Here is a 16,524-nt window from a genome sequence, read left to right on the forward strand (position 1 = left end):
TCCACATATACAAAGAGTTGAAAGCCATGAGAATGTATCAGAGAAAAAAGAAGTTGTTAAACATAGAGATTGAAAAGATAAGGAGTAAGTTCAGATCTTTCAGGGACTTGGCATGCTGATATACCCTAGACAGAGAAAAAAAAACAAAAGCCTTTGACTCTTCAGGAAAAGTGGTGAGTCCAATACACTGCATGAGATTTTTTCAGATTGGACAGAAGTGTTGTGCAGTGGTTAATTTGTGATAGAATGAGTGCCGGGGTTCTCGTCAGGAGGTAGTTGCACCAGCCCATTGCTCCTATTAATGCTGCCTATAACAGAACCAACAAGTAACTATGAAACCCTACAAGCGGGTAGACAGCCAGAGTTGTGGACTTTGAAGCTGGGGAACCAGGTTCGAGTCTTGGCATAGGCTCATCATCCTGTGATTCTGGGCACATCACTTAATCGCCCCGTGCCTATCAAAAATTAATGTGTCCTTAACTGGTGCATATGAAAAGCGCTCCAATACTTTTGATCGAGTTTGCGCTATAAGTGCCAGTGTTGACGATTAAGTGCTGTGTGACGAGCACTGGAAACCACCGGCTCAAATTAAGCACTGGTTAAGCCTCAACCCACAACTAAATGTCCACTACTCAAGTGCAGCGTGTACTTGAGTTTGTGCCTAGGATCTGCATGGTGTAAATCCCATCCCACTGCAACACTGGAAACCTACCAAAAGGTCACAAGCTAATCCTTACAGAAGCTTGCACTAGTCTCTACTCTTTGCTGCTCTGGCTAGGTCTCTGCCTTGTTCCTTTCACAGCGGGTGAATCAGCGTTTGCAATTTAAAAAGCTTTGGTGCTTCAAACCATAGGACTGGCCATGTTTTTCTGTCCATTCGCCCTATTACTTGCTTAATGGAAAGGTCCCCGAGCTCTGAGGGTTTATTACTCGTCTTAAGTGGGCCCGATATAGCGACAGGTCTTTAAGGGTTTTGGACCCCTACCTCTGGCACTGGTTATTACTTGCCACATCATGAACTTTGTGCAGTGCATGGTTGCTCTTTAACTGCCATCAGTGCTCCTAGCGTCAAGACTTTCCACGTATAGCGCTCCAGAAAAACCATAAATAACGGGCAGCAGCGTTATGCCGCCAAAATTAGAGTAGAGGAAAAAGTATGTGGGTAACTGCCAGAGCTGACGACTTTGGAGGGGGCGGGGGGGATTGGCACGGGCGCACCAGGTTCAAGTCTCGGCGTCAGCTCAACATCCTTGGATTCTGGTCAAATCTTAATCCACCCGTGCCTCGACAACCAACAATTAATCCACCCGTGCCTTGACAACCAACAATGAATGTGTTAGTGTAAAAGCACTCCAATACCTTCGGATTGAGTTTGCGCTATATATAAAAAAAAAAGCACATGCACTTTGACCTCTAATACCAGCCAGGAACTGACCCGACCGAAAAGTCTCTCTGCTATTTTTTCCAGAATCAGAACAATCTTATAAACAGTGAATAATGGTATTCGTGAAGGTTTTGGGCACAGACATACATGTTCGCATGAATGCCCAGTTAACCATATAATGCGTTGGAGTTTTAAGCAGTTGAACTAATTGTTGCCTCATTAGGCGTCTCAGACTCCGTATATAGTGACATTGCCACACTCTGCTAATTCTCAGGGGCCTCAAGACATCCAGCAAAACAAACACAGACAAAACGTGGCCGGCAGCGAACATCACTGAAGGCTTGAAGCTAAACGTGCACAATGAATGAAGTCAAGATAAAAAAAACATCACCCACAAACTTAGTGAAAGAGGCCGTGCAGAAACAGATGGCATAGCCCACCGCCCAACAGGTCCATGTGACATCAGGAACCAGTGACCACCACAGCAATGCTGCATGCAGAAACAACCACGAGGCTTGATGACGGTAGGATAGAAATTAACTTTCAAATGCAGCATACCGCCATTTTGCAATGCACACCGTGGAGAATTAAAGTTAAGAGATGATGATACGCAATGAAAAAACAGCATTTTTGTATGAATCAACGACAGGGGTTAAGTTAAAGGCCCTGCCCTTTGAGCCTCCTCCTGGCCGGGGCATTGTACTTGAGCACAGTGCCCCGCGCTGGAGGCATGATTGCTCACGGCAGGCCTCCGACTCAGTTCAGTCACACTTCATACCAAGTCAGTCGGTTTGTTAGCAAGCAGCGTTGGTTTGGCTACTTACAGTTACTGGTGGGCAGCACTGCCTTTATTAATAGGCCTGCTGCTGCCTGCCCTCAACGTCGAGCTGAACTGCTGGTGACTCGTCGGGTGCGTGTAATTTTGGAAAAAATCTACGCATGCTGCAATGCCACACGCACAGCCCCTACCCTGTAGAGCCAAATCGAGCCCAATCAGTGTCACGCCCACCGACAACACTGAACTAAGGGCGTAAGGTAAACTCGCATGATGGATCTCTATGGCTGGAATCTTTTATTGGCTCTCACAGCCACACCACTCTTCACAGAGACTCGGGAGAGTAACAACACTGTCTGCGGTGAATCAGTGAGGTAATTAAATTTACCTTGCACATCGTATGGCATTGTGGCAGGCGTGTACTGTAGACCCGGCCCAGATTAATAAGTGCCAGTGCTAAGCACACGCAGAAATTAAGCACTGGTGTTGTGTGTCAAATGTAGTAAAGAAAATTTAAAAAACTCAGAGCACTGACACTGTCCCTATCAGCGCCCATCTGAAGCTCATCAAGAGTGACAACTGTGGTGTATTCTGTGCCACGGCCGGGCAGAAATCTACCTGGACATTGCAAAAAAAGGACTGGGGTTCAGGGAACGACTACAGTAGTACAGACACACGAGTTTCACAAATCTTTGCCGCCTCAAGTGGTCATATAATACGGTGACATTTGTAGGTATTGAAGGAAACAAGTGAGGTTTTTTTCAGGTGGGGAACAATCGTTCTGTGTCGTAGACTCTCAGTGAATGAACCAGCGCTGAGTGAGTACTTCAATCCTGTGAGCAAGGCAGGGGCAATCAAGTGCCAGGAACATGCAAGGCCTGGATCGGAACTGGAGGCGGAAGGGCTATTTACACTGGGATATTAGTGTGGATTTTTCCATTGATAAAAGGCTAAAATCAGAACCACCTGTCAGTGGAGGCGAGAACCTGAGAGGCGGTCCTAATATTATTGGCTACTGAATCACATGTAAGTGAGATTTTTTCAGGGAAAACTGTAGCACGTTAGTCACAAAAGAATTTGACATGGTGGACAGAATCCCATAGCTGTACTGAAGGAAGCAAGTTTGTTATGAATCTAAAAATATATAACACTTGCACAATTTTGCACTTAGCAGTATTTTGCACAAGTAGTACTATGTTTACATTACACAAAAAACTGTATTTTCGACAATAACAAACTTGTATTTATACAGTTATTAAGGGAATTGCGATACATTAGTAAAAGATGTTTTCTATGTCTATTACTATGACGCGGGAGAATCCGCCGTCCCTTTCAGTGTACTGTCTCCTTAAAAGGTGTAATGACAATCATGTGGTGTATCATGTGATCAAGGCTCGTGTAGAGCTGAAACGCGTAATGGCGGCGGTGCTGGGCACGGAATAAAATCTTCACTCACAGAATCTGGGTTCGCCTCGTCTTTCCAGCATACGGATTGTGGGCGAGTTGTGGCGATACTTTACCGAGTGGTTTCATCGGTATTGGCGAACCCCTCCTTCATTTCTGGGTCAAGCGGCAGGAAACTATCATTCCGACTTTTGGCGGGATTTATACAGGCTCCAGCGAGGAGATACCGTGGCACCCCCGGACGGCGAAACAGGAGCACCTACGGTAACGCAGCTAGGAGCAGGGAATCGGACGAATCCGGCTCCGGAGGCCAAGCAGTACCAGGAGCTGACGCAGTGTCCGGCGAAGGAGTGTGTGGTGCTTAAAGGCAAGTGACATTTAATCACGTACCTCCAGGCACAACGTAATTTTGCCCCAGTTAAGTTTGCACCATGTCCGCTGATACACTACGAAACAGAGAGGCTGCGGCTTGTGATATGTTCAATGACTCACCAAGCAGTGAACCTGTATTAAGATCTGTGGCTCACAATACATCTAATGAGAGCAACAATGTACGAGAGCTTTTCAAGAAATTGGAGAAGCTGATGAAATCAGAGCAATCAAAATGGTGGGAGCACAAATCCCTCAGCAGATATCTTGAAGTCGGGCGCATACCGAGGGGGCTTCGTATTATGCTTGCCCCTAGCTATGAGAATCCGGATCCTAAAATGCTTTCCGAATGGGCTGAGTGCAATCTTGAATCTTCACGAAGATTGGTCATTCTCTTGGTGAAATATGCAGAGAGTGATCGAGAAAGAATCCAGAAAGAGATTGACCTGCTCAATATGGAGATCAACAAAATAGAGGTGACGGACATCATTACAAAATATAGAGAGGATATGATTGGCAGACTTGCACGAGAGGAAGAGATAATAAAGAAAAGGAAAACCTATAAATTTCAGAGGGATAAGCTTGATTACGAACATGGTCAGGTATTCACGTTCGCCAAAAGATACGATAACGTGAAAGCAAGAAACAAAAGGGTAGCACTACCAGCATCAGCCCCTAGTAGTGCAACTAATGACCCGGCTCCCTCAACCTCAATCTCTGACCTAAGTTCGGCTGTTGACAGCGAGTCCGACAATGAACTCACGAGGGCTCAGAGGTCGGGGTTTCAGAAATTTTCTCTGGGGCAGGAATTGGACTGTCTACGCCAAGACAGAAGACAAACCCTGCGCCCCCGTGCTCAAGATGCCAAAGACGGTCCGGACGTAACTTCAAAAGAGGGGAAAGACGAAAGAAGTGCAAACAACGTAGGGAAAAAGCACTACAACAGGAAGGCAAAGAAACAATGGGTGCGCAAGTAATTACTGACAAGGAAGACCAAACTATTGTTAATCTCTCCAACGTTTCTCTTACTAACAACGAGCGAACTATATTGTCCTTGGGGTTGTCTTTCAGTCCTAGGAGTGACTTTAACTATGCGGAATGTCGTATTGATATGTTTAAATTTGTGCGCAAATTGAAACTGCGTAAGTTCCATTTACTACAACCTGCAAAAAATAAACCTGTTGGGGCTTCTGACAATAATACACAGGCCTTAACGGTGGGTGATAGTGATCTGATGCGGGACTTATACGATCTGCAACAAGAGTCTGGCGATGGTATATCATCATTCAGCCAAGAAATAATGCGACGGGAAGTTGGGGCATTAACAACATTCAAACCAAAATCAACATTCTGCCCCATCATGATCAAGGATAACATCGACCTATTCCATGATAAAGTCACACAGGAACTGAAATGTCTGTATAAAAAGCAGGGGTCTATCAAAAAGAAGTACACTGCACAAGACAACCAATATCATTGTCTAGTAAAAAAACTCAAGGACAATAAGGACATAATCATCCGACAATCAGATAAAGGTGGCAACATCGTCCTTTGGCCACGCAGTATGTACATGACAGAGGCACTTAACCAACTCAATGTAACTGATTGTTACAGAAGGAGTGATATGATCACGGTCAAAGCGTTTTGGAAAGTATTCTATTCAAATCTACTGGCATGGAAAAGCAAGGGACTACTAACATTGAATGAATTCCGTTTTCTTAAAAATGACAACCCTGTCATGCCAGTCTTGTATTTCATACCAAAGATACACAAAAACGCCCTTATACCACCTGGGAGGCCAATCATATCAGCCCGCAATAGTATCTTAGAAAATGCAAGTAAATATGTTGATTTTTTCCTACAGGATTTTATGAGACAGTTACCTTCATTTATCTTAGATACGGGTGATCTCTTGCGCAGGTTGGAGGACATTGTATGGCATGATGATTATCTACTCATCTCTTTGGATGTCTCTTCGCTATATACAAGTATTAACCATAGAGACGGTCTCAAAGCTGTAGAGTTCTACTTGAACAAACGCCCCATTTGTTTTGCTGAACATAACAAAATGCTGATGTCAATTATTTCTATGTGCCTAGAAAACAACTATTTTTTATTTCAAAAAATTGTCTACCAACAGATCAGAGGCGTTGCGATGGGGGCCTGTTTCTCCCCGAGCTATGCTTGTTTGCATATGGGACTTTGGGAGGAGCGGGTCCTCATGGCATCGTTTCAAGAGGTCGTTCACAACCACATAATCCGTTGGTACAGGTATATTGACGATCTTCTGATCATTTGGAAGGGCCCGGAGATTGGGGCTCTTCAATTTATTGATGACATCAACAGCAATGATTTGAATCTTGAATTTTCAGGTCAAATTAGTTGCAATAGCATTTGTTTTCTTGATGTTGAGCTATTTGTCTTAGATAACCACCTACATTCTAGACTCCATAGGAAAATGACGGCTGGAAACTCCCTCCTACATGCAACTAGCCATCACCCTGCACACCTGATTCACAGTATCCCCTTTGGGGAGATGCTGCGCATCAGAAGAATATGTACCACTGATTTGGATTGTTTCAAGGCACAATCAGAATGCCGAGAACGGTTCCTGAATCGCGGATATACCACAAAAATGATAGATACAGCTATATCTAAAGCCAATAATCAGGGCAGGTCTAAGGCTCTAACCAAAAAACCATCCAGGGATCAGATTATTGACCCTAATACCTCAGAATCCCCGAGACTAATTCTGACATATAGTCAACAAAAGCAGACTATAAGAAGAATTGTAACCAGAAATTGGGCGTTGGTCAAAAGTGACCCCATTTTGGGAGACACATTGTGTCGATCACCCAATTTGACGTTTAGAAAGGCACGCTCTATGAGGGATCAATTGGTTAGTAGCAGCCCTGAATTGGTAGAAAACACATCGTGGTTATCATCTAGCAAAGGTTTCATTAAGTGTGCTAGTTGCAAGGCTTGCAAACACGGGATTAACAAATCTGAATACACCACACCATGGAGTGAGAGGATGACTAGAATTGATAAAAAACTCACCTGCAAAACAGAATTTGTTATCTATGTACTTGAATGCCCATGTGGCTTACGCTACGTGGGCAGTACAAAACTACAAGCACATAAAAGAATTCTGCAGCATATTCGAGCCATCAACCATGGTGACTCCAGTTATCCAGTAGCCCGTCATTTTGATGAAATGCATTCTAGGAGATCTAGTGAACTTAAATATTTTTTGATTGACTCAGTCCCTCCTTTAAGGAGAGGTGGTAATCGTGATTCTTTATTAAGGAAACTTGAAACACGATACATAATCCAATTAGGCAGTAAGATCCCAAATGGATTGAACTTCAGTGAGGATTTTTATACTCACTTGTGAAAATCAACTCTTATCGACATTCAATCCTGCTGTCTATTGACCACTGAATCACTAGCGCTCCCCCTTCTCTGTGTTCCTTTTTAACCTATGATAAATTTAAGACTTTCTTTATTTAACACATATAATTTTATGATTCATATTATTTATTGCACAATATTGCACTTTTAGGTTACCCTACACCTTTTAAAGATGACATCAGGTAGATTCCAATTTTAATGTGCTACTTGTGTTTTGCTACGTGTAATTATCCATTATGGGTACTAACTATATAATAATGCAGTTTGTCTTCATGTGTCAATAAGGTTATATATAGATGGTTCCCTCAAAAACCACTATTTTATGTAGTAGGATTTTTTTGTATATGAAACTATGAGCGTTTATTTAAACCCTGGTATTTTTTTAAAAATCCTGTTTTTTAACCATATGTGAATTTTTAATGAATATATTTATATATTTATTTATTTATTCATATCTCATTTGACCATGTACTTCGTTTCGGTATTTAGACCATAACACTTGCACAATTTTGCACTTAGCAGTATTTTGCACAAGTAGTACTATGTTTACATTACACAAAAAACTGTATTTTCGACAATAACAAACTTGTATTTATACAGTTATTAAGGGAATTGCGATACATTAGTAAAAGATGTTTTCTATGTCTATTACTATGACGCGGGAGAATCCGCCGTCCCTTTCAGTGTACTGTCTCCTTAAAAGGTGTAATGACAATCATGTGGTGTATCATGTGATCAAGGCTCGTGTAGAGCTGAAACGCGTAATGGCGGCGGTGCTGGGCACGGAATAAAATCTTCACTCACAGAATCTGGGTTCGCCTCGTCTTTCCAGCATACGGATTGTGGGCGAGTTGTGGCGATATATATATATATATATATATATATATATATATTATCTACTGGCGGTCGCCAGTAGATAGTTATAGTTAGGACCGTGTTTCCTTAGGAAATCCGCAACATTCTATTTGGAACAACTTTGGCGCCGGTTGACGAATCCTCGCGAATTTTTCAAAACTAATGGGGCGCTACGCTCCGCTCCTACCCTGAAAGTCTCGGGGGGATTCGTCAAGCGGGGGCTGAGAAAAAAGGGGGGTCCCAAAACGCGTTTTCCCCATGCATTTTCCCATAGGACCTTTAGTCCGAGCTACAGCCCGAACGGCTGAACAGAATTACTTGAAATTGGGCAGAGAGGTAGTCCTCAGGTCAGGGATGTGCCGTTTGCAGGTCTGGTGTAAATCTGTTCAGTAGGTCCTGAGAAAATAGCATTTAAATCAATATATATATCTATAGGCGCGCTCCGTGCGCTTACGGTAAGCTTACCGTACGCATACGGTGCCGTGCGCGAGCTCAATTCTGATTGGTGGTTACATGACTGTAAACATTCGAATCGGTCGAAATCAGAAAGTATCGGCCGCCATTTTCTGTCTCTCGCACTGAAAAACAAAGGTTGATAACATGAAAAGGGGGCAACGAAGAGAGTTGCAGACCCCCTAGCGTTCGTCAGGGGGTTCACGAAGGACCAAAAAGTATGAAAAATAAATTTTATAATTTTAAAAAAAAAATCGCGGATTGCGCGTACGGTAAAAAAAAATAAAAACAAAAAAAAAAGAATTAACAATCACATTTAATATATAAATCTAAGGACCCCAAGGGAGAAAAAAACAATTGATATTTTGTAAAAAATGGCGAGGCGCGCAAAAATTAAAAATAAATACAAAACTTAGCATTTAAAAAACCGTACAAATTCACTGAAAAAACCATAGGTTTCACACACGTTATAGTTCGGAATTAGCATTTAAAAAACCTTGCAAATTCACTTAAAAAACCATAGGTTTCACACAAGTTATAGTTAGCTGTACATTTCACTCGTAAAAAACCAATGAAATTCAACGTTATAGTTAGATCAGGTAACTATAACTTGCGCGACCGCAATGCACAATGTGTCATTTCAGATGTCATCATTGATGTCATGAGTGATGTTACTGACCATGTCATAAGTGATGTAATATGTGACGTCATCAGCAGTGCATTGCGGCGGCGCGAGTTATAGTTACCTGATCTAACTATAACGTGGAATTTCATTGGTTTTTTACCGAGTGAAATGTACAGCTAACTATAACTTGTGTGAAACTTATGGTTTTTTAAGTGAATATATATATATATATATATATATATATATATATATATATATATGTATATATATATATATATATATATATATATGAAACTTGAAGGAGTTGCTGCTCCGGTGGAACGCACTCGCTGGAGGTCAGGCCAAGAGCAGGACTGCTCACACAAATCTTCTCCCCACACGCAAACGCTGCCTACGCGTTTCGGGACACCTTCCTTCTTCTGGGCAGACTAAAACATAGTACGAGGCAGCAGCAGTTTAAAAAGGCAGTCCCTTCTTTATTTTGCATATTTCAAACCTCATGTAAAATCAGGTGAGTAACACTGCTGCATGATGGGACTGGAAGTCCTAATTATAATACCCATGTGGGTGCTGGCCTTTAAGACGTGTCACAATTTCCTCATGGGACAAACAAAGTTCTGCAAAGCGTCCTGGAAATTCAAAGGGGCCCCTCCAGCTCCGCGGTGCATAGCAAGTGCATTGCTGCGGACCCACTCGGGTCTCGTGGTGGTGCGTAGCCGTGGCCTGGGCTTGGCCACACAAATGAAACTTGAAGGAGTTGCCGCTCCGGTGGAACGCACTCGCTGGAGGTCAGGCCAAGAGCAGGACTGCTCACACAAATCTTCTCCCCACACGCAAACGCTGCCTACGCGTTTCGGGACACCTCCCTTCTTCTGGGCAGACTAAAACACAGTGCGAGGCAGCAGCAGTTTAAAAAGGCAGTCCCTTCTTTATTTTGCATATTTCAAACCTCATGTAAAATCAGGTGAGTAACACTGCTGCATGATGGGACTGGAAGTCCTAATTATAATACCCATGTGGGTGCTGGCCTTTAAGACGTGTCGCAATTTCCTCATGGGACAAACAAAGTTCTGCAAAGCGTCCTGGAAATTCAAAGGGGCCCCTCCAGCTCCGCGGTGCATAGCAAGTGCATTGCTGCGGACCCACTCGGGTCTCGTGGTGGTGCGTAGCCGTGGCCTGGGCTTGGCCACACAAATGAAACTTGAAGGAGTTGCCGCTCCGGTGGAACGCACTCGCTGGAGGTCAGGCCAAGAGCAGGACTGCTCACACAAATCTTCTCCCCACACGCAAACGCTGCCTACGCGTTTCGGGACACCTCCCTTCTTCTGGGCAGACTAAAACACAGTGCGAGGCAGCAGCAGTTTAAAAAGGCAGTCCCTTCTTTATTTTGCATATTTCAAACCTCATGTAAAATCAGGTGAGTTACACTGCTGCATGATGGGACTGGAAGTCCTAATTATAATAACCATGTGGGTGCTGGCCTTTAAGACGTGTCGCAATTTCCTCATGGGACAAACAAAGTTCTGCAAAGCGTCCTGGAAATTCAAAGGGGCCCCTCCAGCTCCGCGGTGGATAGCAAGTGCATTGCTGCGGACCCACTCGGGTCTCGTGGTGGTGCGTAGCCGTGGCCTGGGCTTGGCCACACAAATGAAACTTGAAGGAGTTGCCGCTCCGGTGGAACGCACTCGCTGGAGGTCAGGCCAAGAGCAGGACTGCTCACACAAATCTTCTCCCCACACGCAAATGCTGCCTACGCGTTTCGGGACACCTCCCTTCTTCTGGGCAGACTAAAACACAGTGCGAGGCAGCAGCAGTTTAAAAAGGCAGTCCCTTCTTTATTTTGCATATTTCAAACCTCATGTAAAATCAGGTGAGTAACACTGCTGCATGATGGGACTGGAAGTCCTAATTATAATACCCCTGTGGGTGCTGGCCTTTAAGACGTAGGCAGCGTTTGCGTGTGGGGAGAAGATTTGTGTGAGCAGTCCTGCTCTTGGCCTGACCTCCAGCGAGTGCGTTCCACCGGAGCGGCAACTCCTTCAAGTTTCATATATATATATATATATATATATATATATATATATATATATACACGAATGGAATAGTATTTCTGAGGACAAAAACGGGCAAGGCTCTGTAGCCTTGCAAGCTGTTTTTATACTCCGGTTTAACTCTGGAGAAGTATTTAGAGAACCAAATGAATTCTGCTCTTTTTATTGTTTTTTTCTGCAAATTAAGTTATTCATCAAACCGCAGAGCTATTTTGGCTTCACGCAGAGCATTTTTGTGTGACAGCGAGAGACCTGTTCAAGTGCTGACGTAATGAATTCTCAATAAGTAGTCTAGCAGGGCTGACGAGACAGAGAAGGCATACTAAGGAAGAGAAGGGGGAATGCAACAGATTTGGTTTGAGGCTCTTCCAGTTCCTCGTACTATGAGAGGAGCAAGGTTATGAGGCAGAAATTATTTGAGACGATAGTCAGAACAACATTAGACAATAAATTAGATAATAATCAGACCATAATGTGTGTATTGTTGATGAGAAAAAATTGACATTTTTAGGGGCAAATAACTGCGACCGGGTGCATGCCTGAAAATGTAAATTATATCGTTATTGGAGGTTGATGAAGAGGGCTGACCCACATGCCCTCAGTGCAAGTTTTTTGGTTTGTATTTATTTACGATTTTGTTTAAATTATAGGAGGCTGTCTCATGTCAGACCGAAACAAGCATTTGCAATGCAATAGGTTTGGGCTACTGGCATTGTAAATGGCAAAAGCTTAAATTCTCGCAGATGCGAGAACTATTGCATTGCAAATATTTTTTGTTGTTTACAAGCGCCCCATGCCGCATTTTCAAGTTAAAAGGGGCCACGCTCCCTTCTTTAACGAGCTGCACCTAAAAAAAAGGGCCGCCAATAAAGTAAAAGCGTGGTATGGGGCACTTTTACAAAAAACAAAGCATTGTTAAGTTGTGAAAACAATTTAAGGAAATAGTGCTCATAGGCTGCAATTAAAGCCTATCAAGTAACAACATATGTAAGAGGGCCAGTCCGTATGGGAGGTTACAAGATGAAACAAGGCTGTACTAAGGAGGGACTACTAAGCCTATTGACCAATGAAAAACTACTGTTTACAAAGAACAATGACACAAGCCAATGAAAAATATGGGCAGAGCTTCAAGTTCCTACCTAAATACAGCATGGTTCACAGAGCAGTGCATACGCTACCCAGGCTCGACCTAAAAAAGTTAAATATGCGGCGCATATTTGGTGCAAGAAACTCCATGTATTTCACCTGCTTCGCCCAATTATTGTCAATTTGGAGCTTTGGATTTTTCACCTGCGGTGTGTTAGAGGACAGCTAAAATGACCCATCTACCTAGTAAATAAGGTGTGCTTTTCACCTCTCAGCATATACTGTCACTCTCATGACTTCGTCAGGAAAGTAGGTTGACACAGAGGTCAATCAAAAATGATATTTAACCTCTTGCAAGTCACCAATGTCTCACGTGAACTACATACATGTCGTACAGCGTGCCGGAAATGTGCGATTCATTGAATATTCTGAGTGTTCCACATGTGTCAGTTGCCAGAGTAACTGAAGACTCGAACTACCCGTTTGTTATTATTCATAATGTGCCTTCGATGTCTGCGTCTTCCGCCGCTAAATAGAAGTTATAGGCGTACAGTTGTGAAGGCACTTCGTTACTAAAGTGCAGCCTAAACGTTGAACATAAAAAACCTTCCGGAGATTTTCAAACGTGTTACGCTTATACAAATACAGCAATGCTCTTCAAGCATATTAACCTCCATTGATTTGATTGAGCTCTACCAAAATTAGAAGACACCACCAGTCTAAGAGTAAAGAGAACAGTTGAGAGCTTCATTATGGGGGAGGGGAACAAATAACGGCTAAAACACATCTTTCGTTTGTCGTGACCATTCACATTTAATCCTTTTCCTACTCACCTGTTTCTCGATCGTGTGAGGCAGAGAGGAGACGCCATGCGCGTGCATATCGCCTGTCCGTGCACACACATGGTTTGTCTCCCTTCGCGCACCAAACCGACAACAATAGGCTCGCCAAGGCGAAGCAGCACGCATGCGCTGCGTTCGCTAGGCGAGACCTAAAAAAAAGGGAGAATGTGCCGAGAATGTGGGAGTTTTTTCAGCTTTGACTGCTCACGCAGTGTCTGGTTGGAATTTCCCCAGAGCGGGAAATGGAAGGAGACAGATGACCCTGAACTTTTCAAACACAATGGAAACATGGTTTGGGTTAAGAGATCCAGCTGGTGTCTGTTATTCTTGCCAAGTGGTAACTACGTGCATGCGCGCACTAATCTCCAAGCACTTTGTAAAAAAAAAATAAAGTTTCATTTGACAGGGGAGTTAATATTTTGCATGTAGTTAAACCAGGACACATTGAAAAGGCCCAACCTACTTTATCATCAGACTCTTCAGATCTTTGTCTTCGCCTTCTCGTAAATCGAATTTTCTGGTGAGTGAAAGTGATATTTCCGTCTTCGCAAGCTGACTGAGGGCGCTTTCCTTGTTGGGGTCACTCGGGTCGACAGCACTTTCCCCTACAGAAGAAGATGGGTTACCAGAGAACACCGACTCATAGCATGGAAGGCAAGACACACAGGAAACATGACCGCTTGGACAGGCATGAAGCAGAGGACGATGGGTAATTGCTTCCATACTCTGCCATATTTCAGACTGTTCATGCTCGTCATCCATGGCCCTGGTCATACATTGTGAAGCAAAGCAAACAAAATAACAACTGTGAAACGGTAGAAAATACGTATGTCATGTTGGAGAACAACTAAGATGATCTTTTTGAACACTAAATTAGCCTTATTGATAACATGTTCTATTAACATTTTTTTATCAAATTAACTAAGTGCCGAGAGACTGAAGGAAAAAGAAAACACTTCACGGCCTGTGAATTAGTCCCTTTAATAAAAATAAAGTTTCGTTTTTTCACTGATCATGGAATCACTGTAGGCAGGGACTGTATAAGAACCACCCATGTTTGTGTTACAGGGAAGATTCCACCTTGAGACCACTTCTCTCACCCCTACTTGGTGAATCACCTTTTGGTTTTCCCAACATTCTTTAGCACCGTAGGTAGGTAGAAAACATTTTCTTTATATTTAGTAGAGTTTCAAATCCCCAGTCATGTGCGGATTTGCTCTTCTTTCACGGTTACTATACTGCAATACTACTCTTTTCATATTACCTTCCTCTGATGCAACAGTGCAGAATCTTTTAACATACTCTTTGCCATCACTCATGTGTTCTTTGATCCAAGGACCATGCTGCACTAATGTGCTGGATAATAATAAAAAAAACATTATTTGAAGTACTGCGATAGGACAATACCAAGGTAGCAAGTGACACATGGAAAACTAAACATGATTTTTTTTTATTCCTCTTTCACTCACTACGAAGTGTTCTTTCCATCACCAACTTGTTTTTTTTTCAAATTCAGTCTTTCCAATCAGCAAATCTCAACACTGCTCTTTTCTTCCATTTTTGTTTACCTTAGCTGAAAATTGCCCTTCCTCCCACGGCATCAAACCCAGTAATTCAAAATAGCTGCTGACCATGACCGGTCCACAGCTGGTCATAAAAGTGGATGCACCTCATAACTAATGTCAGTTCAACCTCCTACTAGGCACATCTCAGGTGCCCTCCAGATCACTCCGGCACATGGTACATCTTGTCTGGGCTAATTCCAGGCAATTCACCTACATGCAGCCATCTCTACCAGTAAGAAAAGGCATTGAGGTGTCAAATGATGTTCCAAGGCTGCCCAGGAATGAAATAGAAGTCTGGTGGCTCTGCAGACCGTGTTATGATGTCTCCCAGGGATCTAGCCATGACACAGGGCACTGGATAATCCATAAAATGTGCAGTGGTCACTGATGAGTTATGTAAACCAGTGGACTCCAGCTCAATCCTTTTGATACCCTGCACTGCGGTCAAGACTTTGCACTATTGCCCACATAAAGGTCCATGTCCGCTATATAAACAGAGGTAAACAGAAAACACCACACTGGACCTTTTCCAATTAGTTGGGAGCTATTTTAACCCCTTCAGTGCCCGCCCCTTTCCCCGCCCAGTGCCGGCCGTTGCATTAGCGGGCGGGGTCTATGACGAGCTGGACTCGTCATGGGCACAGCGCCACCGCGGCCCATGACGAGTCCAGCTCGTCATGGGCACTGAAGGGGTTAACCTTATGAGATGTGTACAAGAGTAGGACGCAGCCGAGACAGCCCATGGGGGACAGAGTATTCGCGCTGTGGGAGGTAACAGCCACCAATTAACAGTAACAGACACCCCGCACTGCTCCAACATCATGTCCGCAAGACTACGAAACAGATGTTCCCTTGCCTACGAAGTAGACCCCTCAACAACACCCTGCATTATTATTGTGTCGTTCTCTGGTCTCGTTTGTTGTAATCTCTGCAATATATCCTCTGTAAAGCGCTCCGATACCCTCGGGTCAGGCCAGCGCTATATAAAACTTCTAAAATAAAAATAAATAAATAATTAGAAGTTTTATCTTAAAATTAACTAAGTACATGCTTATGCTACTCTAGTCTTGGAGACCCAAATGCTCAGTTTCAAAAAGTATAAGCAGTGGATGGAGCAAGGCCCTTTTCCCTTCACTTGGAACCAGACTGCTGTTGCTGTCTTGCGTTTCTAACTCAACACCTAGCCGATTGCCATCGTGGCATCTGGCTAGAGCAAGGTGAGCTGTGCCTTTGCTTCCACAGACAAGGTGGGTACCTGGGATACACAGTAGAAGCCATGATAGTTTCTTTGGGCAGCTCCTTGAACAGGCCAACTCAGAAACGCACAGCTTCAGGGCCAGCTCAAGGGCAGTGAGACCGGTGCCACCGCACCAGGGGCTGAATTCAGGTGGGGCGCCGTGTTTGCAAATATATTCTGGTTTTAAAAGCACCTGTTGCCACGTTCCTGGACTCCAGCAATTTTCAGGCAACAATAAAAATGTCAAGATAATTCCGGTGATTAATGTTCCTTCTGGAGAAAGATTGGAGTTTTGTCTAGTGGAAGCTTTGACTCATCGTAAGGTTACGCAAATGGTTAATATGCCTGCTGAAAAGCATGAGTACCATGCAAATCAAAATGTGCATGTAATGTAAATTGGTAAGTGGGTTACTGCTTTTGTCGGAGAGATCTTTTTTTTATTTGCATCTTATAAATTATAATCC

At 43.4% G+C, this 16,524-nt stretch overlaps 1 protein-coding gene across 4 annotated transcripts in view; it reads right to left on the bottom strand.

Moving 5' to 3' along the window:
- Positions 1–16,524, bottom strand: part of IQGAP2 (IQ motif containing GTPase activating protein 2) — a 1,048,054-nt gene that overhangs the window by 66,915 nt on the left and 964,615 nt on the right. For all 4 annotated transcript variants that reach the window (XM_085632282.1, XM_085632281.1, XM_085632284.1 and 1 more), the window contains one exon: positions 13,722–13,863. In XM_085632282.1, the coding sequence (XP_085488408.1) occupies positions 13,722–13,863 (142 nt within the window). The remainder of the gene's footprint in view (positions 1–13,721; positions 13,864–16,524) is intronic.

Source organism: Triturus cristatus, chromosome 2_1 (assembly GCF_964204655.1).
Source record: "Triturus cristatus chromosome 2_1, aTriCri1.1, whole genome shotgun sequence".
NCBI lineage: Eukaryota > Metazoa > Chordata > Amphibia > Caudata > Salamandridae > Triturus > Triturus cristatus.